Source organism: Poecilia reticulata, linkage group LG7, assembly GCF_000633615.1.
Source record: "Poecilia reticulata strain Guanapo linkage group LG7, Guppy_female_1.0+MT, whole genome shotgun sequence".
NCBI classification, from domain to species: Eukaryota; Metazoa; Chordata; class Actinopteri; order Cyprinodontiformes; family Poeciliidae; genus Poecilia; species Poecilia reticulata.
The window spans coordinates 29,736,055-29,762,362 of NC_024337.1; the positions used below are offsets into that span (position 1 = coordinate 29,736,055).

The 26,308-nt window shown below is 39.6% G+C and overlaps 3 protein-coding genes across 29 annotated transcripts in view; 2 read left to right on the forward strand and 1 right to left on the reverse strand.

Annotated features, from left to right (window-relative positions):
• Positions 1-9,160, reverse strand: part of cacna1db (calcium channel, voltage-dependent, L type, alpha 1D subunit, b) — a 77,109-nt gene extending 67,949 nt beyond the window's left edge. For 10 of the 27 annotated variants that reach the window (XM_008414825.2, XM_008414840.2, XM_008414841.2 and 7 more), the window contains exon 1: positions 8,109-9,158. In XM_008414825.2, coding sequence (XP_008413047.1) covers positions 8,109-8,226 — 118 coding nt within the window. In that variant the 5' untranslated portion in view covers positions 8,227-9,158. Of the gene's footprint in view, positions 1-3,429; positions 4,499-8,108 lie in introns of those variants that run through there. The other 17 variants (XM_008414819.2, XM_008414815.2, XM_008414818.2 and 14 more) reach the window with 6 other exon arrangements.
• On the forward strand, positions 5,782-16,038 carry dcp1a (decapping mRNA 1A). The gene is made up of 9 exons (XM_008414813.1): positions 5,782-5,966; positions 6,288-6,328; positions 7,368-7,495; positions 9,503-9,569; positions 10,732-10,870; positions 11,519-11,617; positions 12,224-12,793; positions 12,878-13,096; positions 14,140-16,038. Exons 1-9 carry the CDS (start codon positions 5,835-5,837, stop codon positions 14,218-14,220), a joined length of 1,476 nt encoding a protein of 491 aa, XP_008413035.1. The 5' UTR covers positions 5,782-5,834; the 3' UTR covers positions 14,221-16,038.
• A 758-nt stretch (positions 16,039-16,796) lies between these two features.
• The window catches only part of LOC103468019 (transketolase), an 18,281-nt gene continuing 8,769 nt past the window's right edge, over positions 16,797-26,308 (forward strand). Inside the window, exons 1-13 of the mRNA XM_008414844.2 lie at positions 16,797-17,270; positions 18,212-18,329; positions 18,658-18,771; positions 19,251-19,348; positions 21,548-21,739; positions 22,477-22,595; positions 23,226-23,422; positions 23,533-23,697; positions 24,634-24,790; positions 24,877-25,007; positions 25,089-25,172; positions 25,659-25,752; positions 25,857-25,979. Coding sequence (XP_008413066.1) covers positions 17,164-17,270; positions 18,212-18,329; positions 18,658-18,771; positions 19,251-19,348; positions 21,548-21,739; positions 22,477-22,595; positions 23,226-23,422; positions 23,533-23,697; positions 24,634-24,790; positions 24,877-25,007; positions 25,089-25,172; positions 25,659-25,752; positions 25,857-25,979 — 1,699 coding nt within the window. The 5' untranslated portion in view covers positions 16,797-17,163. The remainder of the gene's footprint in view (positions 17,271-18,211; positions 18,330-18,657; positions 18,772-19,250; positions 19,349-21,547; positions 21,740-22,476; positions 22,596-23,225; positions 23,423-23,532; positions 23,698-24,633; positions 24,791-24,876; positions 25,008-25,088; positions 25,173-25,658; positions 25,753-25,856; positions 25,980-26,308) is intronic.

Sequence of the window (26,308 nt, forward strand, 5' to 3'; positions counted from 1 at the left end):
GGAGTTTCGCTTCTGCTCCACCTGGTAGAGACTCTAACACCGAACCTCTGCTTAAAGCTGCAGCATCTAACTTAAAATAATACATTTTACATACGTATTAAAACTTTCGCTGTCCTAACATGAGACAAATAATCTCTCAAAAAATAATCGATCTCCTCCTTGTTCTGCATAATTACTCCGCTCAGTCAGAAACAGCCACTCAGAACTAGCAGTAATCAGCTAGCCGCCATGCTATCAGGAAGTTTTCATTCAGTAACTCTGGATTGTTTATTKTAATGGATCCTGTATTTGCCTTTGAATGTTAAGTTTTATACTTGAATTTTTTTCAAGTATAAAACTTAGTATAGCACGTTTCAGCAACAATGCAGTTCAAAGAGATTTACATCATAAAATCACAAAAATATAAAGGCATAAAAAACCATAATTTACAATTGAGAAAACCAGTAAGAAACACTACATTTTGATGAGTGCCATCATCAATACACATCAAATATGTTGGTCAATGTTAATTTTATTTTGGCCACTGAAGACAAATATTCTCCTGTGATGCGCGACCAAAAGGACAACTACCCATGAACCAGCACGGCTCATCACGCTTTTATTTTGAAAATCTACACGCTAAATGAAGCAGTCACGTGACCCATGCAATGTGAGGCATCGTTTGTTGCCAGTCACGTGGTTTTCAGCAAGCCAACACAAGCCTCGAAGCGGAGCTTCATGGGACACGCCCCCTTTTTACTCGGTACACGCCTCGAGGCCTGGATTCAGCCCACCACTATTTGAAAGTACTGGAATGGCGACTGCAGGGAAGGGCAACTGGTACCAGACTGTTCCATCATCCGCCGCACTATTGTTACAAGCGTAGTGTGCATGAAGTCAGTGTAGCTTAGCCTAGCACCGAATGTCAGCCATGACGGCGGTTGGGACTTCCTTCAGAGGTCCGCACTAATATTATACTTTCATATCACTGTGGGGGCCACGAGACATCGTCCTGCGCGCCGCAATTGGCCCGCGGGCCGCGAGAATGAGACCTCTGTGCTAAGCCATACCAAGTCTGTATATTTCACCCCTTATGGATAATGCAAATAGATTTTTGCTAAACAAGTTATTCTATTTGAAATTCATTAAAGCTTTTTATGAAATCAATTCGTTTCATTTATGAAATGAAACTAATTGGTTACTGTAAATCATTGAAGCCTCCAATTCAATGACAGTCAAGTATTTAAGCCTCGAATGCCTCTAAAAAAGAAACCCAGTCAACAGAAAACAAACAAAAATCATCTAACAAAGCTTATTGGTTTTTTTATAAGACAAGAGCAAAATAAATGTTTGTGGCTTTGACGTTCTTGATGCGGACCGGTCACTTTGTGCGGCTTAAGGGATTATCTGTATTTGAGTTTCCACATAAAGAAAGATGCCAGAATTTAATTTGGAGGTTAAAAAAATAAATAAAAAATAAATAAAAATAAAAAATTCTCTTCCCATAAACAACTAAATTCAACTTCTTCATTGTGGAACAATTGTCTTGCACTACTGTTTGCTAGAAATGTGCTCAAGCATCCAACAGGAAGCAGTCCAGAAATAAGTTGGCAGAATAGGGAACAGAGGAGGAATGGTTCAAAAGTATTACAGACGAGTAGGAGAGTGGGACAGCCGGCGTGACTGAGGGAGACAGTCGTTAAAATCAATGCAGACCACGAGCAAAATAAGACAGTGCCCTTGACAGCTTGCTACACTCCACAAGAGAATCACACCCCATTCCTACTGTCCAACACTTTATGTCACCAAAAGAAAACATTCCTGGAAGAATATCTGTTTCCATCTGATGATCTGACCCATGCCAAAGGAAAGAGAGAAGGGTCAAAAAAATGGATTTCTGAACGTTTTAGTAAAAATTTAAATTTGGTGTGTGAATAGTTGCAAATACTTTGAAACTGAGAGTTGAGAGGTATATATATATGGGCTATTTGGTATGAAGTTCTATCAACGTTTAAAAACATTTTGGTTCCAGAATCCCAAAATGGTTTCTTTCATCCAGCACTGTTTCCACAGTTTAGCGTCTTTTTAATGAGATCCCAGTGTAAAGGCTGGAGCAGTTGATCCATACCTGACGCGTAATCAAAACGAAACTATTTTTGGGACTCGCACTCAAGAGTTAAGAAAATTGAAAACATTTTTACCACAAAAATTGTTCATGGATGAGGTAAAACATGCATAGTGTGTAATTCTGACCAAAGATTTTAGTACCTGGTTGACTTTAGGAATCGAAAGAACATTAAAAATGAGGAGATTCAATTCATATGGCCTTGCAAAAAAAAAACATAATTACAACATTTGCTAGTATCAATATTGTCAATTATTGATAAAAAAAAATCTTGCAAGCATGAATATTTTTTTCTTGCACTGTTTCTAAAGTAAAAATTGTAATTAACCAAGAGGTTTTCTGTAATATAAAAGTGATACCCACTCAAAAAATATATACATGTACATATCCCTTGATTTTGAAAATGACATAATTTTACTAGTATCCAAATTGCATAAATATATATGAATTTCAGCTTATACAGACTTTGAATACTTTGAAAGACTTGAACATCCGGTGCAGATGTGGAGCTTGCTCAGGATGAATCAAACGCAGAGAAATCCAAACAGCAATAAGCCCATGGTAGGAACAGCAGTAGTGATCAATATGTTATATATATATTATTTTTAAAGCAGTACGAAGAACTGTCTCTGTTTTAAATAAAAGCAGATTATGCTACCCATTTTGTATAAAATATTTTAGACACCTTAAAATAATGTATTTTTACTCAACTTTGCATTGCTCTGAGAATGTCGTTATATAAAAATCCTTGACATATGTTGATCTAGCCTTACATGATCATATAGCACTGGAACAAACATACTGAAAAATGAGTAACTAACATGACTTCATCATGTTTGCTCAATTGAAAATATTAGATTTCTGGTTTGCAGCACTTTTACACTGCTGTATTATTTATTATTATTATTATTATTTTCAAATAGAAGTTGCTTAAAAAGTTTATTTAGCATCTCTGAGTTTGTTCCGCATTGCATACAACTCCCCAAACACCACTCACTTTCAATTGATCGTGGCATTATAATTAATATAGTCAACCATGTTTTTTTTTCCGCTTCTCAATGGAGCTGAAATGTTAAAGCGACGCTGAAGAAAATACATTTAAATGCAAATAAATATTTTTCAGAAATTCATACTAAGAACCTATGAGCATCCTCTCAACAGGAGGCACGACTCGGATAAAAATCTGATAGGTAATGGGGACAGCAGGGAATAAAATCAAACGAGCGCACTCGCCCCCTCAGCGCTCCAACTCTCCTCCATGCTCTCAGCGCGCAGCAGCTTTTTTTTTTCTTTCTTTCTTTCCTTCTTTTTTTTTTTTTTTTTACCTTCAGACTGTTCATCCGCCTCTTGCATCCTCGAATCCACATCGAAAAAATCCGTTTCAAATCCAACTCATCGTTGGAAGGAACCCCCCCTGAAGACGACGAAGCGAAGCGGAGGCGCTAACCTGAACTATAAAAGAAGGTTTTCGGAGCGCAGACCCTGAGAGGAGCGCCGAACATTTTCGCCACACATCCGGGTGACTTTGCCTGGCTGCACACACTCAACGGCGCATCCGAGAGGACTGGCTGGCAGCAGCAGCAGCGGCGGCGGCCAGTCAATCCGCTGCTGTCAATTATTCTCACTGCGAGGCTGGGCGAGAGGGGAGACCTGTGGAAAGTTGGAGCGACCAGAACAGTGTGTGCGCAGAAAACGCGCAAGGGTGCAAGCCTGAGAGACGCATCTACATAAAAAAAAACCCCCAATGCTAATTGTTTTACTGTTTGTAACCTGAAGAAAAAGACAAAGTTTACTCCTACGTGTAAGAGTAGAGTTTTGGCGAAGGGGTGGGGAGGGGGGGGAGAAAGGCGTTGATGGCACTGGAAAACCAATATCTGGTGACCGTGGCTGAATTACGTCATCTAGTATTTTTGTCTTTCCTTTGTAAATACGCGCTGTGTTTCAGGTATTAGACTTACCCCTCAGGGGTCTCCCCCTTATAATGAACGGCATTCTGTCACCTCGCTCTCCTCCCGGGCCTCATTGCGCCGTTTTCTGTGCTCACTCGACGGCGATGCAGAGGGGAATGAATTGTTCAGAGAGGCTCTGGTGGAAGGTTAGCAGTGATTGGATTACCTGTGCCTGCACTGAGGATAAAACAGTTTCACCGCAGAGGCGTAATCCTGCGATTATAATCCCTGCTCCAATGTTCCCCAGACTGGAGAAGCAGGGCCAACAAACTGGGCCTGGCAGTCACAATTTAATGACACTACACCTATTTTATCCCTCAAAGTCCTGCACTGTCACTGTTGTTGGAATTGCACTTCCACTAGCAGGCATGAAATTTGGCTTATTTTTTAAACAGCAATAACAATCTTTGGTTTGATTATTTTTATGTTTTATTGTTGAATAAGATGTCCATCCATCCATTTTCTTGCACCCTTGTCCCTTAATGGGGTCGGGAGGGTTGCTGGTGCCCATCTCTAGCTAACGTTTCGGGCGAGAGGCGGGGTACACCCTGGACAGGTCGCCAGTCTGTCGTATGAATAAGATGTAGCACTTCTTAAAGATCTTTGGTGTAATAACAGAAAGACGTGGTATTTTTATTTATTTATTTTTCAAAATCTTGCATTTTAGTGTTAAAGTAATTGAATTGAATATATTTTATGTGGACTACATAATCATTTAACAGTAACAGTGATATCAAAGCACTTCACAAGACAATATATGAAGTTCATATCCAGTCCTGTCCTAATCAGTACAATCAAATTCAATAAAAGGTTAAGTTCAGTCCAATTATGGCATATTTGGAACATCAATGGTACAATTGCAATCAACAAAAGTTAGCAGTGATGAGTTTGTGAGATTATATTCTTTTGGGGTTCTCTATATGTTGCAATGTGCTGAATAAGAATCAGGTTAAATGGCCAGGGTTGTGAGTTTAAACAGGGAAGCTGACTTCAGATATGCTCAGCGTACATATGTTACATATACCGGTAAATATAAAAACTTTAGAGGAAATTTAAAAAAATAGAACAACAGTATTTGCATATGTTATTGTCCAATATTTTTGGTTAAAACTATGCAAATATGCACCTCTTGTTTAGAGGTTTCTACTTTTAATCTATAGTTGTTCGTTGTGTTCATCATAGAGACAGTCTGGGGAAAGAAACTACTCAGGAATGCTGGAACTTTTTACACCTACAAGGTGGAGCTTGTTTAATCATCATGAACAGATCCTCCCTCTGTTTAGAAATTCACTTTAGTAGGGATTTGCAACATGCAAACAAAATCCACTGATAAGACTGAACTTGTTTTGTTGTTTTAAATACTTGTATTAACGAATACACTATGATACTTTCAGGAGCTGTCAAAGTAAGATATGCTTCAATAAATAACTCTGCCTTCCCGACTGCGCTGATTTATTTACATTATTGTTTTAAAAAAGTGCAGCAACATTACTCCATGGAATACTGAGTGTCCTTAAAGCAAGCAAGCAGGATGTCAAAATTCACGTTTTGTTTTTTGTTTTTTTTTTACAAGATGAACTAAAAATAATAATCTACATACGCGATCAAATTACTTATTAATTTACCTTTTCGTGCTATTTACGAGCTATGGAAAACAATTCCTGAAGTTAAAAGTTCTACTGCTCTTTTGTCATTAAATAAAGGATTCTCCGGGGAGAGTTTTGGACGCCACTATTTCCGGGTACGGCGGAAGCTTTAAGTGTTTGAAAATCCGTCCGAAGATGGAGACTTTAACTGCGGGACATATGATGAGCTTAGCTGCTCTACAGAGACAAGACCCTTATATAAATAAGCTGCTGGATGTTACCGGTCAGGTAGCTCTCTACAACTTCAACTCCAAAGTGAACGAATGGGTAAGTTTGGAAAGAATGGACAAAGCTAGCTACATGTTTATGTAGCATATTAGCTATTCTCTCTAAAATAAAAATGCTTAAAGACATTTGAATAAATCATGTTAAAGTTTATCCAGGCAGCACTGGTAGACGTCGGGTTCGACCCAGGTTATTTTTCTTGTACTCCAAGGGAAATACGTACATTATCGGCGTTATTAAGCTAACCGAGTCTCGCTAGCAGCGGCTAACTGTAGCCGCTGTTTTTTTCCCTTTTTTTTTAATTCACCCGCTTTGGGTTTGCAGTTATTGTTCCTGACTGATACTGCATGTTTTCTATTTTAGGAGAAGACTGAAATCGAAGGAACACTATTTGTCTATTCGAGGTAAGAACACAAGATGTAAAAATGGTGTTTAAATGCAGAATCACGAAGGTTGTTTACTGGTGTTTGTTACGTCGCCTTAAGCTGTCGTTTGACGTATTTAGCGCACGTGTGCAGGCCGCTGTTCTTGTAAACAACAGGGACATGTGATGGAGTCGCCTACTCCTTCAACATATTGTCAGTTGGAAAAATATACATGATAAAAAAAGGCATTTTCCTGTTTCAAGTGTGCACAGACGCAACATATTCCATGATGTTATAACTTGTAGAACAAAAATGAGATCTACGGTGTCCCATTTGATACTTTTTTATTTTTCATGTTCTTTGGCTTTGGAATAAATTTGTTGGAAAATCTCTTGGAAAGATCGACAAATAATTGGTTTCCACATACATAGAGCATCTCTCTGTGCGTAGCGATTTACTTCATATTATTTGGAAACGGTACGGTTGTTCTTAGATATTTGCATAAAGTTTTGTTTTCATTTCATTCAATAAAAGCTAGATGAGAATATATGTGAAAGCCAAATGATTTTTTTCAGAACCTGGTAAACGAGTTTATAGTGACATGATGCATAAAACCTTTGAATTGAAACGCATTGTAAGTTTTGTCATGACTTTAGATGTTTATATTATATTTGGTTGGGTTTAGAATGAAATGACTTGTAAATTTATTGAGAAAATATTAGGAGTTCAACAGTGCACAAATTCAAACCAAGAGTTTTTGGTACAGCATTTTCTGTTTTGCACACATGTGTACCAAACAACTGCAGTGTTGTTTCAAAGTTGACAACACAGAGAAATACTTGACTACATCTGTCTTCATAACTCTGATGGACGATGAGTTATCCCTGTAATCTTTGCAGTAAACAGAATATTGTTGTTTTGAGACAATGTTCAGATCATATATTGATAACTATGATGGCATAGCAATGCAAGTTTGCCTTCTCAAAGACCAATAAGCTAATTTTGTAAATGATACTTGACACCGGAACTGGAAAATATTCAACATAAGTGATTTTTATGCCATCTGTCCTTTTTGAAGGTCTGCCTCACCTCACCATGGCTTCATCATCATGAATCGACTGAGTACAGAGAACCTGGTGGAGCCCATAAACAAAGATCTGGAGTTCCAGCTGCAGGATCCCTTCCTGCTCTACAGGAATGGCAACTGTGAGTGTTTTGAGGAAGAAAATATACACTAAGAGATTTCTCAGCTCGAACAGATCTCAAAGGTTCTAGTCAGTTTTAGTTTTTCAGTCATCAAATGCACTTCTTGTTTCTTGATTTAAGCTTTTTACTGAGATAACAGGTGTTGGAGTGACTGAAGTAGCTGAATAAAGGTGATTGCACAGTTCTGCTACTCGCAAGAAAAAAATTCACTTGTTTTGAAATATTTCTAATTATAAAAACAGACTCCTGATGTGTGGACACTAAAGAAGCACTCATGTCTGACTGCAGACTTTAGAAAACCTTTAGCTCAAATAATTAATTAGCCATCGAATATCAGCTTATTATTTGATCACTATAAAAAGCAAACCAATAATATTTGACAATTATGACTAACTTTAGTGTTTTTTTCACAATTTTGCTTGAATCAGTCTCATTAAAAAAAGACAAACAAATGCCTTAAATCTGATTAGAACTGTGATAATGTTAGCAGCAGGACACATTTTTCTCATTGTTATCATGCATTGAGAGTCTTTTACATTTGTGTGTGTCTGTCAGAGTTAATTTGTACCTTAAAGCACACACAGTCGCAGTCACACTGGTGTTAATGGTTTACCTCTGAAAAGGCTACACAGACATCTTCCCACCGTCCGGTGGAACATCTCTCGCCCGTTCTGCATGAAGTCATCTTTGAGTCTCCTTGAAGCATTGAGGAGGAAGACCTTGTTATTCATGGCCGTGGCTCGCCATGCAGCAACTCCAGCTTAGCTTGGCTGCTGCTGTCTTCCTGCATTTGGGAAAAAATCAAACCCCCCAAAACTCTTGACTGCTGCACCAGACTACTATTTGATATTTATCCTACTGTAAGTTGGCGTCAAATCAGGGAAATGGAAATTAAGAAAGTCCCTCAGATCTTCAGAAAGTAGCTGACTGCGCTGCCGCCAAGGTAATCTATTAGAAGTCTGAAGAGAAGTTTCATCAAGGCCACGAACAAAGAGTTGGATTGCTTTCCCATTTGTTTGCTTATGAGAAAAAACAGCATAGCCAAGGTGAGGGTTAAAGTAGACTGCTCCCCCTTTGGACTCGGTTTTCCCATCAGCCTCGCTGGAATGGACGACATGATGCGGAAACTCGCCGGGTTTCCAAATCAGCAGCTCCTCTTACCGCCTTACTAGAGAGTGAGGGTTGTTTTTGTAATTCCTCTTTGGTTTTGATCCATCAGTTCGCCTTGGCTCCAGGTGCAGGTCTCTTGCTCTCTGGTCTGCTGCTGTTCATCTGCTGCTGTAAATGTGTAGCCGTTGGAACAGATTCCTGGGTTGTGATCTTAAGATGAATTGTACAAAGTCAAAAGTTTGCAGAAGAAGAATCTGTATAAAAGAGCAGAGTGTCGAAGACAGAAGGTGGATTCCTCGCAGAGATTTTGATGGGGATTATTTGAGTCTAAATCCAGTCCCTTTTGAGCGCCATTGAACTAAGTGCTGCAGGCTGCGGTGTGTGTTCAGAATTGAAGTATGCTGTTGGAGAGAAACATGGACTTTAAAACAGTTGTTTACATCTTTTCATATTCCCTCTGCTAGCCTGAGGGAGCGCAGGGAGGCAAACACTTGGGTTGCTAGGCTAGCACAGCCTCAGGAGGGTCTCTGAGTACGCCAGCATTTTGTCACACAAATAACAAGATTGTTCTGTTGACTAATTATTATTATTACTTTGGTGAAAGCAGGAAAACCTTCAGTTTCCTTTAAATGCAGGTGAAGTTTCTTCCTTTTTTGATGATTATTTTGGAGTGTGGAAACTTATTCCCTTAAACAAATCTGAATGTTCATCTAATCTTTAAATTATTAATTAATATGTTACTGATATTTAAAAAATGTCTAGATTTATGGCTCCACGGATGTTCTCTTTCATTTGTCTGGTATTTTAAAGTGCAGAGCTTTGTCTATCATTGTAATGCTTCTGATGTTCAGTTATAGTAAACATTTTCTAAAATGAAGTGTTTGTGTTTTCTGACAGTGGGTATCTATAGCATTTGGTTCTACGACAAACGGGACTGTCACCGCATTGCCCAGCTGATGGTCAAGTAAGTAAGAATATTCATTTGTGTCCATTTATAAATAATATGAGTCATTTACCTCTTTGGTTGGATTTATTCAAGCAGTATTAACTCCTCCAGGTGACAAAAAAAGTGTAAAAAATTACACTTTTCTGTAAATTAGAATATCTTTGAAATAGTTTTGGAAATTCATCTGTATTGCATACAGAGTACAAACATTTGAAGACCCAAAATGCAGGAGCTGCAGGGACAAACACACATTTAAAGCAAGTAAAACTCAATCAAAAAGAGATTCTCAACTTTGAACAGCAGGTTGGGTCAGTGTAGGTTTTATTAAAGATATGGACTTAAACCATCACTCTGTGTGTTTTGGCTTTCCTGAATCGGATATAATAGAAGTTTATTACTAAGAATAAAAGAGATTGGGCTCTTCTGGTAAAAAGTTCCTTTTTGTAAGATGAGAGTGAAATTTGGAGTTTACTGAAAGAGAGACGTCTTCAGTCCAAAGTAAGCATATCTGTCTAATAGGACATTTTATCGCACTTCATGCTTCCTTCAGCAGACAAGCTTTATAGAAATGTGATTTCATTTAACTGGAGCTCTCAGCACTTGCCCAAACTCGCAAAAAGTACCAATTCCAGCTATAATAGTGGCATCTTAGTGGTTAACCTGCCAGTAAACTCCCTGACCTGAATGTCATAGAGAATCTAAGCAGTTTTTCAGTAAGACATAACAAACCCTGCAAAGCAGAGAAGATGAAGGCCAGCATTTAGCCATTCCATAGAGCTGAGGCAGTAATTCATGCAAACCCCAACCAATTATTGAGTCTATATACTAGAGCAGATGGGTGTACTTTTGAGCAGGATGACATTACTGTGTGTCCCTTTTTATTATTGATCTGATGTAGTCGTCTAAGCTTCTTAGAAACTGAGTTTTGGGTTTTAGTTCTTGTTCGTAACTGGAAATGAAAATGTAATTGAATCGCAGTGTGTCTAATGAAACTATTTAAGTTTGCCGTTTTCAACATAATTACTTGTAGAAAAGAGTGGAATCTTCCTTTATTTGTCCTTCAGCAGGAAAATTCCCATTCATCAGCAGCAAATTGACAGGCTAGTGTCAATAACAATAATACATCATCAAAGTCATACTGATTTGAAATGCACATGCGCTGCCTCAACCCGTTCTCTAGGATTGTGAAACAAGAAGCGGACCACGCCCTGAGAAAGACCCCAGAGAGGGTCGATCCAGGGAGAACCAATGGAGTCGCAGAATCCCGACCCATCGACATCCTGGAGCTGCTCAGCAAAGCCAAGGAGGAATACCAGAGGGTGAGGGAGCACTGCATGTTGCCTCATTGTTTCTGTCCATCTTTACAGGATAACATTCTTTCTGTAAAACCTATAAAATATATAACAGTGAATGTCTTTATAAACACAAACACAGACTTTAAAAAATAGGTTTTCGTGTTACTTGATATTCCCTGTGATATGAAAAAGTAGATTATTTTAGGCATAGCAGCCACTGGACACTCTACTAAGGAGGTTTTATTTAACATGTTTTTTTCTGGAAAAAAAATAAATTGTCTTATTCTGTCAAAATGTCCAAATGCTGCCAGTAGGTGGCAACAACATCTAAATAGTTATAGTCTAAATAGTTTCTAGAGGTTTGAAAACTATTGAATTGAATTGAAATATTTCCCATGTCTGGAAAAGCATCACAAAGAAAATGGAAAATGTTAGAAAAAAAATCTAGATTTTTCTACGAGTTATATTTTTTTATTCCATTTTCAACATTTTACATCTGATACCACATATATATAAATGTAGCTTTTCAGCTGGTTATTTTTCCAGGTTTAAAATTTTGACACTTGTCGCATCCTTCTCAAATCTTCCTTTATTTTTTGTGTGTTGCCCATGTTGGTTTTTGATTAACTAAACGTAAGTTTGCTAACTCTACATGTCTTGTGTGCTTTGAAGGCTCAGAGTGGAGAAACAGACACGTCTGCAGAGTTAAATGTGAAAACAAGCATCAACAGGGCTCCAGAACCTTCTCAAAGTACTCATCCAGCTGAAAAGGTAGTTTGTTTATTTATTTTCCAAAATTTGCGTTTGGAAACACCAAAGTTAGCTACCAGAGCTGGTTATGTTGCAGACTAAACCGGCCTTCTTGAGAAGTAATTTTAATAACTGAAATCAAGATGGAGCAGTTCTAATTTCTGAAAACATTTATTGAAATGAAAATAGCAGAAGTGACAAAAGACAAAAATGTCACCATCCAAGTGGTGCATAAAGATTTGGTTTTTTAGTCTACATATTTTTCAATCTTATGTTAATGTAGTTCAAATTAAAAGTAAAACAAATATGAAGTTATTTGAGCAGTGGTTCTTCAGATGTCAAAGTTGGATTTACACTGAGGTTAAATTTGATGCTGATTAGATGACTTCTGAACGTAAAATTTTTGTAAAGGCTGCTGAATACAAACACTCCACACTTTTCAGAATTGTATTTGCAAACATATTTTGAAGCCCTTCATAATTTTCCTTTCACTTCACAGTTTCTCCTTTGTCTTTATCTGTGAGATAAAATCTGAAAATTTGCAATTGTATCGTATTAATGCGAGTTTTGTGTATCTTGCACCGGTCACTGATTTAAGCTAATCACGTTGCACTGTCTACCATCCAGAGCTCTCACACCATGGTAAAGCAGATCACTGTCGAGGAGCTCTTTGGTTCTCCGCTCCCTAAAGAACATTCTGCGCAGAACGCTGCCTCATCCTCCTCCTCCGGCAACCTCCCTAATGTCTACGTGCAGAATCAGCCGTATCCCGCTGCAGCTCATCAGGCTCCTCTCCTCACCCAGCAGTTCTCAACCCACAACCCCGGCTCTCGCCAGCAGCCACACGGACCTGCTCACATCCCCGCTCCCTACACACTCAATCCCAGTCCTGTCTTCAAACACATGGTCCCCATGCCAGACCCCCAGCCTCACTGCTCCGTCTCCCCTCTGCTGATGGCTCCAGCTGGATCGGAGCATCACAATAACCTCACCGCGCCCGCAGCACCGTCAGCTGCCTTTCTGGGACAGGACATTGTTGGCTCTCTCAAGCCAGCAGCTTCGTCAGTGAATTCCGGCATCCACAAACCCATCCTGGCTCCCAGCTTCCTGCCGAGCACGCTGGTCCCACCTCTCAGCTTCCAGGAGCCCAAGAAGGATGTTTTCTCTCAGCCTCCCAAACTGATTGCGCCAATGTCTGTGAGTTCAGCTGTTTGCTGTTTGTCTCTGGTAACTGATACTCTGTCAGTATTGGTTTTTTAAATCTTTCTTTTTTCCTCTCAGGCTATTCCTATGAGCCCTGGTCTTGCTGTTCCAGGCTCAGATGCTTCAGTGCTGCTCTCCCCAAGCGCTTTCCAGCAGACTACAAATAAAACCACAACAGTACCGGTCATCCCGTCTGCCCCTCCGGATCCATCCTCCGCTTCTAGAAGAGCTGCACAGACTCTGCAGGCCCCCTGCAGTAAAACACAGCTGCAGGAGACTTTGATACACCTCATCAAGGTACTGGTCATCTGGGATGGGTCAAGCAATCAAAACAAGACCAGTTTCCAGACAAGCTTATGATAGCTGTCTGTTTATTGGCGCCTTCAGTAGCCAATAATAGTAGCATGTCCTCATTCCGAAAATACAAAAAAATTACTTTTTACATCTATTCAGCTATGAAAAACAGGTTAAACAATTATTTTTTAAACAAAATCATTATTGCTACAGTTATTGGTATTCTCACAAATCCATTTGAAACAATTGGGTTTGAAACATTTTCATTAATTTATGCTTTTTAAGGTTGATCAGAGTTTCTTTGAGCTTTTATTCGATAATCCACCGCTTCCTATTGCTCTGAATTATAAATTTGACACAAAGGTCAAATTCTTCTTCCAGCCAATAACCACTACATCTATCCATCCATTACACATGGAGAGCAGCACTGAAGAGAAGGTAAAAATAAAAAAAAAATAATCTCCAAAGCTTTGCTATCAGAGACCTGCAGTAAAGAGTTACCATCACAAAAATAAACATTTGGAGTTTAATAAACCTGGATGGTCAGATAAAACTTTTTTTTTGCCTTTTATGTTTCTCAAAAGACACTGGGGACCTTAGAGTGTGCGACACTATGAACTCTTTAAAATATTGTAAAACTTAAATGAGAATTTTTTTGGAAACAGCCAGAAAACTGAAAATGAATTGTTACTGTTTCCATGGACACTGATCCAAAACACATGACCGGATCAGCTCAGCTTTCCCTTCTTCCATTGCCGTCTAAGAGAAACCCACTGGACTCGATGCTCCAAACTTGTGGAAATTTGAAGTAAAAGATTTATTGCTTGTTATTGGCAAAAGAAAGGTTGTACACGGTATTAATAATAATTTTTTAATGTAGAATTTTGATGTTGAAACTAATTGAGCTCAGATAAAAAGAAGGATTCGAAGAAAAATTAGTGTAACTTTATGCTACTGCATAAACTTAAATTATAAGGCTTTTTAAAAGGGGTACCACAGTTTTTACACATTTTAATCATTCTACTTTTTTTTGCTTCCGCCTCCAGAATGACTCGGACTTCCTCAGTGCCATTCATGACGCTTACCTGCAGAGCGTATCCAAGGACTTCAGCAGCATGAAGCTGTAGTCCGGCTTCAAGCGGACAGGATTTCAGTGTTAAGGCCTCTTTCTGGCCACAGAAGACGGAGGACGCATGATTTTGGGAGAAAACACAGGATGAGCAGGCAGGTTTGTGACGCACGGCACTCCACATTGTCTTTTTTTGGCACTGGTTCGTGTGCCAAGGATTGTTACAGGAAAGCCGGAATCTCCTGTTACCCTGGATCAGTCGGCGGGTAACCAAGGCAACACGAAGGGGAGAATATTTCTTCTCTACGTCCTTCAGCCATACTTTCTAAATATGGTGAATCTGGTTAAACTTAATGGCAACTTCTTCAAGAAATCCAATTACAGGAAAGGGAAGAATACAGTGGACATTTATTTACCAAAAAAGTTACTTTTTTAAATATTTTTTTTAGAATAAATACCTTCCTTTTCTACCACATTGAAGCAAAAAAAACATCAATTATGAATTATTCTTTGAGCTTTTTTTTTTTTCTTTCTTAAATTCAGGTTCAGTGGTAGAATGTGTTTAGAACTCCTAATCACACAAAGCCCCATCTTTGCATCCTTTCTTTCCTCCAGTTGTTCTTTTTGTTTTCATCCTTGTTTGCTGTTGCCTCTCCTCCACCAGCTGAGCTCTCAGTGCTTGACCTTTGACCTTCTCGGTGGTGGGGGGGAAGACTTGTGCAGTACACAAGAGATTCAGACCAGCATTGTGGGATGCTTAAGGAAGGTACTACAGAACTAGGTTTATGTGAATTTAAATATCTTGTGCAAAAAAGGGAGAAACAAAAGTCATGTTGGTGTTTGGATTCCTGTTTACATTTATTCTCCTATAATCAAAACGCATAGGGAGAAGTTGGAGCTGAATTTTCTTTAACAACTTCATTCTCATTTTTACCTGGGAGGTGAGTCGTTAAAGTTTGGATTGGACGACATAAACTACTCTAATTTTTTGTTTACAGTTTGATTTCAAGTAGAGATTTAAGTTCTTTTTGCCGTAAGAGACTCTTGCAGTAAATCTAGTGGTGAATCCTGACTGGAATAGTACATCCAGTGTGTCTAAGGCACACACAAAAAAAGTTTATTTTGCAGATGCTTTATTCCACAAAAACTTTCTCTGCATCAGTAGTCACAACATAACAGACATCCTGGATCTTTTCCCCTCTGAAACTCTGGATATTAGTTTGATTTATTTACCGAAACAAACAGTGAAACAATGTATTTTTGTAAGCAGTATGAAAGTCTGTCTTTTTTATAATATTTTTTTATTTTGTTTTTCTTCATATTTTGAAAAATCAGAAACATCCTTGAATAAATTGAGATTCTATTTCCTGCTGCATACAGCACTCCTAATAAAGATGTGCATAAAAATCTCTAAAATAAAATAATCCTTTACTGTGTTGGCTTAACCTCACTGAAAAATTAAGAAACCTTTAAATTTTTTTATTTATTTTTATTTTTTAACAAAATTACAAGTGCCACACTTATTGACACCCCTAATAATTACAATTCTGAACAACTGAAGCTTTTTTTTGTAAACGTATGATTTTGCTTTTTTTAATTGATCAGAGTAGGAAATATTCATAGTAATGAATACCTTCCTATTTCAAGACCCAAATTTTCTTAGTCACTGTTCAAAATGGGAACTAAGAGAAAATGGCCTTTAAACACAGAAAGAGTTGCAACCGACTACAAGACATTCTGTTCTCCTAAACCCACCTGTGTCTAACACACTGAAAAATCAGAAGCTGGATGAGGAAACTGCAGGTAAAAGAAATTAAAAGTTCACATTTGGATAACTGCAGAAAAATTGGCGTTATAAATTACTAATTTAAAGAGGGAAAAAAAACAACCAATTCCCACTCCATTGTGTTCCTCGGTCTGTTGCTACAGCAAACTGTTTTTAATACTTTTTTTTGCTCATCTTTAGCAATAATTGTGGGATAAATCCTTTGTGACATCATGACTTGAATGTGTTTGCTATCAACATCAGCTCTGCACTTCAGTGCCGTTTTTCTTTTTTTTTAATTGAGCTCAAAGATGCAAAGTTAAATATGTGCAGCCTGGAACAAACCAGATGTCAGACGATTTCTCTGGTACTAAGTGGAAATCTTGATTAAATGAGTGTTTTTTTTTTCCAGTCCGTTTTAAGATTTCTAAATAAGGAACAAATATATGAACCGAGTGTCATATTTAAGATTTTAAGATCATTATTTATCATTCTGGCCAGAGTTGTGTTTCTTGGGTAAGTCATTGCAAATTAAGTATTTTTTTAGGTTTGTCATTGTGCATAAGTGGACATTATACATATTTTGTGATAATAAAGATCTGAACCCACAAATGTGTGTGTACATGTTCTGCTTTTTGTCTCCTTTAAGACTTTTTTTTTTTTTACATGTTTTGATTGAAACATTAAGAAGTCATGCTTGTCTTCATTGCTTTAATAAACGTTGCACTTCTCCGTATTGTCCACCAGGTGTCACTATCGGCTTTCAGTAAACATCTGGATGGATGATGGCGCTTTTAATCTTTCGTCATTTTGTTCATAACGGAACCACTTCAGTCTAGTTTGAATCTCTGTAACTATTAAACGACCTACATTTAAAGATCCGGGAAACGCACTGGGGGATTTATGATTTCATTCCTTGCCCCCATATGAATTGTGCCGCGTATGGATAAACTACAGACCCATATGAGCCATATTCATAGGCTTTGCTTACAAACACACCCCTCCCTCCTCCGAACTGCCTCTGTGACTCTCTCACGCCGCACATTGCAGCCTCCTCTTAACCCCTGCCATCGTCCTATGCGCACCCATCATCTTCCATTTTTTATTCTCCTGAACTGAACATCTGACCTGCAGCTTTTTAACTCTTTCCTCGAGTTTTGTCCCGCTTGTGTGTTGCCGCTCTGCCTCTGCTTTTTTTTTCTTCCTCCCCCGTCTCTCTTTTACTGCATCGGACAGATGGAGGACTACCACAAGCCGGACCAGCAGACTGTGCAGGCGCTCAGGAACATCGCCACCCGGCTCCGAATCAACTCCATCAAGGCGACCACTGCAGCAGGCAGCGGGTGAGATGAGACGGCGGGGAGATTAAATACCGACCTGCTGATTGGAGCTGTGCTTTAAATTGTCACTTAATAGGAAGTCACTGCGAAAGGCATCGTGTTCTGATGTTGGGATGTAATTTCTAAGTGATATTGCTACTATTTCTCTTATTCTTTTAGTGGTTGTGCGTAATTTGGCAAAAATGATTAAAAACATGCTACTTTAGTGAGATTTTTTTTCTTCAACCAATTGAAGTCTTATATTTAGAACCCCTTCAGTGCATTCTCGTAGGTCATTTATAATATGGGATGGATTTGGAGGATGTGTGTATTGTGTGAGTGTGTGTGGAGGGGGGGCTTGAAAAGTTAATTGGTTTAGCTGAAAATGTAATGAGAATCTGAAATTCCAATTTGTTTGCAAAATTACAGCAAGTCACTTTTTTAAAATTTTTAAATTTTTTATTTTTTTGTGATCTTTAGCTACTTTTATTTTGTTTACTTTTTAAACATATTTTAAAAACAGGAAAAATGCCTGTTTGGTGTGTCAAGTTCAGTATAACTGGGATGATTTGCCAACAAAAGGTTCAGCCTAGTTTTTGTTGAATTATTCTAGCTCTCCCATATCTTGGCATATATTGTTTACAGTTATTTTGGCACACAAAGATATTATACATCTTTGTATAATATACAAAGATGTATCAGGTGTATTGGTTCCAGAAACCAATACACCTGATATTGGTGTATTTTTTGTCACTTTTTGAAGTGACAAAAAATAACTACCTGTTATGCATCAAGGCATAACAGGTAGTCTGGAAGGACCTTCTTGGTTATCTTCCTGCCCGGCCCTGACCTCATTCTCAATCTCCATGTCTGCATTTGCACAGAACATGTTTTGCGGATTTAAACAGAATTGCTTTTATCTCCAGATAAAAGCCACATGTCTGAGTTTTCTCTTGTTTTTACAGCCATCCCACATCATGCTGCAGCGCGGCAGAGATCATGTCTGTGCTCTTCTTTCATTCCATGAAGTATCGACCCGAAGACCCCCGCAACCCCAACAACGATCGCTTCATCCTCTCCAAGGTAAAACCAGAACGCCCATCTGCATGTAGGCTTTGGTCTCCTGTGTAGAAACTGAAGGAAACTGCTCATCAAAGTATGTTTGCATCTCTTCATGTTAACCCTTTTCATAACTCCCTTTCAGATTTTACTATTAACAAATTTGGATCCATTTTATTTCTTCATGTGCCACACAGCACTGTTCACTTTCTGTGGATGCATGGTTCCCTAAACCAGAGAAGCGACAGTCTGAGCCATGTTTTAAACATCTGTACCATATCCACATAATTATTAATGATTACCAAGCAGCTGTTTAACGAGTGACTCTAACATCTTTCCTTTGCCTCTCCAGGGTCACGCAGCTCCTGTGCTGTATGCTGTCTGGGCAGAGGTCGGCTACCTGAAGGAGAACGAGCTTCTGAACCTCCGTAAAGTCGACTCCATCCTGGAGGGTCACCCTGTGCCGGTGAGGTGACACCGAGTCCTGCAGGAAGAAAAACAAATCCATCCAATTAACGGAACATATCACTTACTTTCACCTGAAATTGCCTGAAAACTGATTTTCATAATTACTTAGACTATCTTTTATTTTCACTTTTTTTTTATGATGAAAGCATTTAAGTGTGGCAAGTAAAGATAAAAAAAAAAAAATCTGTAAGGGAGTAAATAATTTTTCTCTGTAGTGTATTTCCACTGATTACACTGCAAGCAGTGACAAATGTCTTTCTGTTTGGCAAACAAAGTTTGTTCTCTGCTGCAGACATTGTCAACACTGTTTACATCAAGTCCAGACACTACAACACCAGAACTCGTCTACAGCACAGATTGGTCCTCTGTCGCATGTTCTTGTTCAACTTGGAAAGGACAAAACAACCCAACCTCTGTCTGACTTGAGCTCAGACTGCGGTACAGTCTAACTGCTTGTGTCGCCGTTCTTCCCAACAGAAGCAGCAGTTTGTGGATGTGGCCACTGGATCTCTGGGTCAGGGCCTGGGAGCCGCCTGTGGAATGGCCTACACTGGAAAATACTTTGACAAGGCCAGGTAGCGTCCAAGGCAACATGCACACACAGAACAAGCTCACCCACACACTTAGCAACATTAAAACAGGAGTTTAGCAACTGGATTTATAAAAAATGAAGATATGCTAAAAGTATAAATCTCATAAACCTAATAGATAAGTGCAAAATCCAAGATCAGAAGGGCTTAATTGTTACACCAGATGCAGAAAAAAATGCTGATGATGTATTGCTATTTGAAGTAAAAACTGCTGGATATTGTTCTATGTTTTGATCTGATATAAAGACACAAAATTTACTTTTACAATATACAATATTTTCTTTTGTGCAGGCAGGTTGTTGCATGCTTGAAATGTATAAATATATCCAACAATCTGTGGTTGCAAATGTTTTATTTACTTTAATGAAATCTTAAAAAAAAAAACCTTAAAATCATTGAATGATTTGATTTAAATGTGAATCCCACAATATTCAACATTTTAAGAACAATAAAAACGAAGCCCAGCACTTAAATTTTCTCGCTTGAAATTATGCATGACATCACATCCACTGCAGGGATCTGTGACATTTCAGCTTGGAAGATTTGCATCAAACGCTCCCCGACTGACCCGAGTCTGTGGCGACATTTGGACCAGAGCAAAACTTCCTTTTGGTTCACCTGTAGGTCTTAAACTGGAGAGAAAAATGATCAAAAAGGGGCGTTGAAGTGACAAAAAATTGATTGTTGGTAAGCTGTTAATGTACAAAGCTGCAATTATTATTCACATTAATTGATTTGCTGGAGTTTAAATGTATGTTGCTCTTTGACTCCATGTAAGATGCCCACAGAGCAGTTTTATGTAAACACTTACTCAGCCGATTGGCAACTGGTTTGGGTCGCTCCACGTGTGTCTCCTTTGTTCTGCTGCGGGCTAGAAAGAATCGTGGATTTCCCTCCAACAATAGAGAAATCCACGTAGCTTTACGGCCTCTAAAGGGACAAAACAAAAAAACATGAAATTCACACTTCCAAGGATTTAAATCAGACAGAATAATTTCACTCTGAACAGAACTGAGGGAGACCGTTGGTCTCCTGAGCACAACGGAGAACGAAACGGTCGTTAAAGGAAAGCCGAATGTCCTGCATGTTGCATTCCGCATTCTGTGTGCGCTCGATTGTTTCTGCTCTAATAATCACACACGGCAAAAAGCACACACACACACACACACACACACACACAGCAGCTCCTTCGTCGCTCTGCATCACCAATGTGCCACATGTCCTCTTAAAAAAAAAACCCCACTACAATAAAATCCTTCAGCTGTGGTCAGATATAAATGATGTTTTTTATTATAAGTGCGTTTTTGTGTTTATATCTCATCCAGTGTGTGATGATGACGCAGGGGTGGTGTTAGCCTTTTGAGTGCCCAGAAACAAATGCTGTGTAAGCACAAGACATTCTTTTTAAAAAAAAATATTTTATAGCTTTACATGCCACACTTCTCATATATTTATCTATTTAAAATTAAGAAATGAATGCTGTGCTTATTTTGTGTTGGTTTGTGACGTAATGTGAACCAGATCAAGGAATTGATATACTTGGATAATAAAGCATCACAGAATGTTTTCACTGGAGGCGTCACTCTTCATCTCCTCTGCGGTGGTTTTGATTAGACTGCATGCGATGCAGCACAACCCATCGCCACTGGCTGCGTTTGGGTTGTTTACAGTAATTGCTTTCACCTTGTCTAAATCTGTTATTCTCACCTCACAGAACCTGTGAGGAATTGATTTTTCCTTTCTTAGTTTGAATCGTTGGAGGTGTCCAGAAAATAAATCGGCTTTAATACATAGAAATATTCACTGACAGTCAGACCTGTATTTATTTTAGATCTTGTTTCAGAAGCTGGCAGGTTTTCTCCTTCTGCTATCCGTTTCCCTCTCCCTCTCTTCCGCTCATCTCTTTCCATTCGTCCTCCCCTCTGAGCCACGCGTTATTTTTCTTGGAGCTCGTGGTTGGAATGCTGCATGCCTCAGCCAGACTTTTAAACAACAATGTATCCGTCTGACTGGAAGTCTGTCAGAAGACGTTACGCCACAGAAACAACAACTGAGAAGGATCAGACAGTGGCAGAATAAGCGGGTGAAACACGGATGGACGTGTTTCGCCCGTGTTTTTAGGGTCAGGAACAGGATCATGTGGAGATGTGACAGAAGTGATGATATGTCTCTCCCTGTGTGCAGCTATCGGGTGTTCTGCCTGCTGGGTGACGGAGAGGTGTCGGAGGGTGCAGTGTGGGAGGCCATGGCCTTCGCCTCCTACTATCAGCTGGACAACCTGGTGGCCATAATGGACATTAACCGCTTGGGTCAGAGTGACCCGGCTCCACTGCAGCACCATGTGGAGAAGTACCAGCGACGCTGTGAGGCCTTTGGGTGAGCGGAGCGTGAAGCGTCCAGGGACGCACAACTGAAGAAAAATAAGCAATATGCAGCAACATTGGTGACTTGACGCGATGTTGATGACCTGTGATGAACAAATAATTATAAACTGTTATTTTCTTTCTGCTATGGATTCGTAGCAAACCTGAAATCCAGATATTGAAACATCTATACAGTTACTGGGGGGGGAGGGAATCATTATTTCCATCTCAGCAACAAGACTTTCTTGAAAAAGCTCCTTTTGGCAAATTCCTGATGTTCTGCTATTATGCCCATGCTGCCATAAACAACTAGTTTCACAGAATATGATGCAGATATAGAGAGTTGATGCTTGATACTCCAATAAGTAGCCAACATTTATTGCAGTTCAAAAAGTTCTTCACAATACAGAAATTACACACACTGTGTATGAAATAACAATAAAGTTGCAAAATAATGTATAGCCATGAAAGCAAACATGATTTCAGATTAATATACTCTGGCTTTAAGAAATGGTCCAAGAAAATTTGCACGAGTCCTCGTTGTTCCCCTTTGGGAAGCTTGACTTAAATTATGGACTTATTTGTTTTGGAGGTTTGTTTTGAATGTCTGGATCACTTGGGCTGCCATGTAGTCACATAGTGTGGAGTTCATGTCAGTAACCCCATTAGAAACTCGTATTCTGAAGAATATCTGCATGAGTAATGCTTACTTTCTCTAATATAAACAAAGTTTATTTTCTCTCTGTGCAGCTGGCATGCCATCATTGTGGACGGTCACAGTGTGGAGGAGCTGTGTAAGGTGCTGAGTCAGCCCCGCCACCAGCCCCTCGCCATCATAGCCAAGACCATCAAGGGCAAAGGCATCCCAGGTAGCGCCAAGATTTATACCAATGAGGAGGAGAATTACAACGTGATCCTGAAGTTACCAGAATGATTAAGGCATAAAACTACCCGGTTAAAGAGGTGGAAACTGACCCTGATGGGGTTTGACGTGTCATCTGTGCCTTTAGCCTCCAATAATCCAAGCAGCTCTGTCCTGCTTTAGCTGCTGCAGCTCAATAATCCTCCAGAATGTGTAAGATACACTCCCAGCAGCCGCCCATTGTGCTCATGTTGTGATAATAAGGTCAAAAGTGCGTGACCACATGTGTGTGAGCGAGAAAGCAGCATAGAGTTATTTTAACGGCATAGTTTGCATTGAGAAGCTATAAGTCTTTAGTAAGAAAGCTAAACGTCTTCTGACCTCTTATTGTAACCCCTCAAATTTGAAACGGACTGTTGTAATTTTGTGAAGTGGAAAATTGTTATCATTTGGACATCAGGACAGGCTTAATCCTGTCTGAACTTGGCTAAATGTAAAGATAAGGGAGTTTTGGTGGCAGAGTATGCATGAAGGCATCCTGAAGACCACACCATGCACATATCTGATCTCTGTAAGACTGCAGGCTAACTCCTCAGGTCAGTCCTTTGTAATAAATCTGTGCTTATTTGTCTGTCAGCTGCTGAGGATAAGATGGGCTGGCATGGGAAGCCTCTGCCCAAAGACATGTCGGAGAGCGTGATCAGGGAGCTGCAGAGCCGCATCGTCAGCTGCAACAAGCGCCTCTATCCTGCGCCGCCGAATGAGGATACATCGTCCGTCAGCCTGCGCAACATCCTCATGCCAAGCGCACCCAACTACAAACCTGGAGACAAGGTGAGATCTGCCATGACGACCATGTGACATTTAGCTCATTAAACATGATGATTGGTGGCATTTTCAAGTTCCTCCCCACTGATTTGTGTGTGTGTGTTTTTTTTAACCAGATTGCTACGAGGAAGGCATACGGCATGGCTCTGGCCAAGCTGGGCCGCTACAACGAACGAGTGGTCGTCCTCGATGGAGACACGAAAAACTCCACCTTCTCTGAGCTCTTCAAAAACGAGCACCCCAACCGCTATGTGGAGTGCTACATTGCAGAGCAGAACATGGTGAGAAGTATGAGGCACTTCCAGGTTTCAGCGTGAAAGGAGCCAAAACGGTAACGTTGTGGTTTACTGGAACTTTCTACCACATTGGGAAACGTTCCCACTGAACAAATGTCTTCAGTGATGTAAGCATGGATCTTTTTTTGGTTAAAATTGAAAGAACTAAAGACAATCCAACAGAACTGGAAACACAGATTTTGTCTTTTTGTTCCAAAAACCTGCAGAAACTATGTTCTGATATGAATCTGCTGCTCTTGAAATCTTTTTTCAAAAAAAGAAATTATCTTCTATTTGGGGAATAGGCCAATTTAGTCTAACTTTATTGAAAATCAAAGATGACAAGAATAAAAGAGTATTATCTACGTTACAAAAATGAATTGGTTGAATTGAAAGACAGTGTAGTTTTTGTGCTTCGGTTCAGTCAATTTCTTTTAAATGTCAGAAAACTAACTACAATTTAGAAAATTTATATATATTGTGTGCTGGTTTAAGCCTTTTGCACGGTTTTACAAACCAAACATGACAACTGTCTATGTAATTTAATATTATACCAAAGTAGTGCACATTTATGCAATATTTTATGCACACAAAGTAGTGCGTAAATACAAAAAGGAAATGAAATGAAACATGACTTTTAATATATTTTCGTTGATGCAGTCAGGAGGAATTAAAACAGTGGTTCAAAGCTCTGGTTGAAAAGTCCGTGCAGCAAAACAGCCATTATTTATTCACTCTACAAATCTGGCCTACATACGAGAGTGGACTAAGGTGATCTGGTCAGATGAGAATAAATTACAAACTGTCTGACAAAAACGCAAATCCCTTTCCCTAGAGTCTTTGTGTTGCTCTATAGATAAAATCCACAACACGTCGTAACATTCTTCGCGTCTCCCCACCTCGTTAACCTTTACTGCTGCCTCTCCCTCCTCTCTCGTGCAGGTGAGCGTGGCGATCGGCTGCGCTGTCCGCGACCGTAACGTGGTGTTCGCCAGCACCTTCGCCACATTCTTCGCTCGGGCCTACGATCAGCTCCGCATGGCCGCCATCTCCGAGAGCAACATCAACCTCTGCGGCTCCCACTGTGGCGTTTCCATCGGTCAGTTCCTCTCCTGCCGGTTTGATTTTCTTTCGTTTTATAGCGTGCCGCACCTTGTTTTGAGAAGTGGCTTGTTGTTGCGTTAGGGGAAGACGGGCCGTCTCAGATGGGCCTGGAGGACCTGGCCATGTTCAGAGCCATTCCCACTTCGACCATCTTCTACCCGAGCGACGGCGTTTCCACGGAGAAGGCTGTGGAGCTCGCAGCCATCACAAAGGTACTCGGATCTCACTTTTAGTGAGCGACAACTTAAAACCGGAGACATTGCCACAGGACGATGATTTCTGGTTTGTTGCAGGGTTTGTGCTTCATACGAACAAGTCGCCCAGAAAACAACGTCATTTACAACTGCAACGAGGACTTCCATGTTGGTCAGGCTAAGGTCTGGAGCAGCACTTCCTCATCTCCGTTTCGTTTTCAATTCTGTTTTTTACATGCAGTGAAAACTGCGTTTTTACACACCTGGTGTAAAAAGACCGGCTTTTATTTTTATATAACCTGACACAAAATCAGATTACAGTGCCTCCTGGTACATTAAAATAATTTTTATTTGCTAAATGCCAACATAATCAGAGAAGGATACATTGAAACTATTTGGTATTCTTTCTTTAACTTCAGTAGTTTACATACACGAAGTTTACTATGCCTTTAAACAATCTTAGAAAGTCCAAATGTCCATGACGTCAAACCTTTTGTAAGGTTCTGATTTCACAACATATTTTCAGGCAAGGCGTCAGGAGAACTGTGGTCTTACCTTTGCTACTTTCCAGATTCCTTTGCACTTTGTGATCATTGGGAGCATCCGAACCAGATGACCTGTGACCTTTGTTATCCGTACCACAGCGTTATGTTTTATGTTCGACTTCAGGTCGTGTATAAAACCAGTGACGACCACGTGACCGTGGTTGGAGCAGGAGTGACCCTCCAGGAGGCTCTGGCTGCAGCAGAAACGCTGAAGAAAGGTCAGGAGCCACGGAACGAAAAACAGACAGAGACCAACCAAAGGCAGCGGAAAATGATAAGATGACCTTCTGTACGTTGAAGTTTTTCTTTTCCTTTTCATTAGAGAGAATCAACATCCGTGTGATCGACCCGTTCACCATCAAACCCCTGGACTCCAAGACCATCATCGACAGTGCCAGAGCCACCAGAGGACGCATCATCACAGTGGAAGACCACTACTATGAAGGTAAACCACTTGTTTTGCTCGATTCAAATGGCATGTAATGCTGTATAATGTCAAATGTTTAACTTATCTTGTTTGGCCACTGCCATAATAAGGTAGATAAATACCCCCATTTTTTAAAATCAGCTAATTTAAATAATGAAGTTCAGTATTTAGTCATATTACTGTATTCTTACAATTGTGTTCTGAATATTAAACAATGTTCACTTATTTGTTTTGCACTGTCAAGTTTTTCTGGTCTGCCCAAGCCTCCACAGCTTCTGCCCAAACTTGAAAAGGCTTGCTCCCATCAAAGAGACGCCGGAACAACTCATCTCAGTGACATGTTTTTT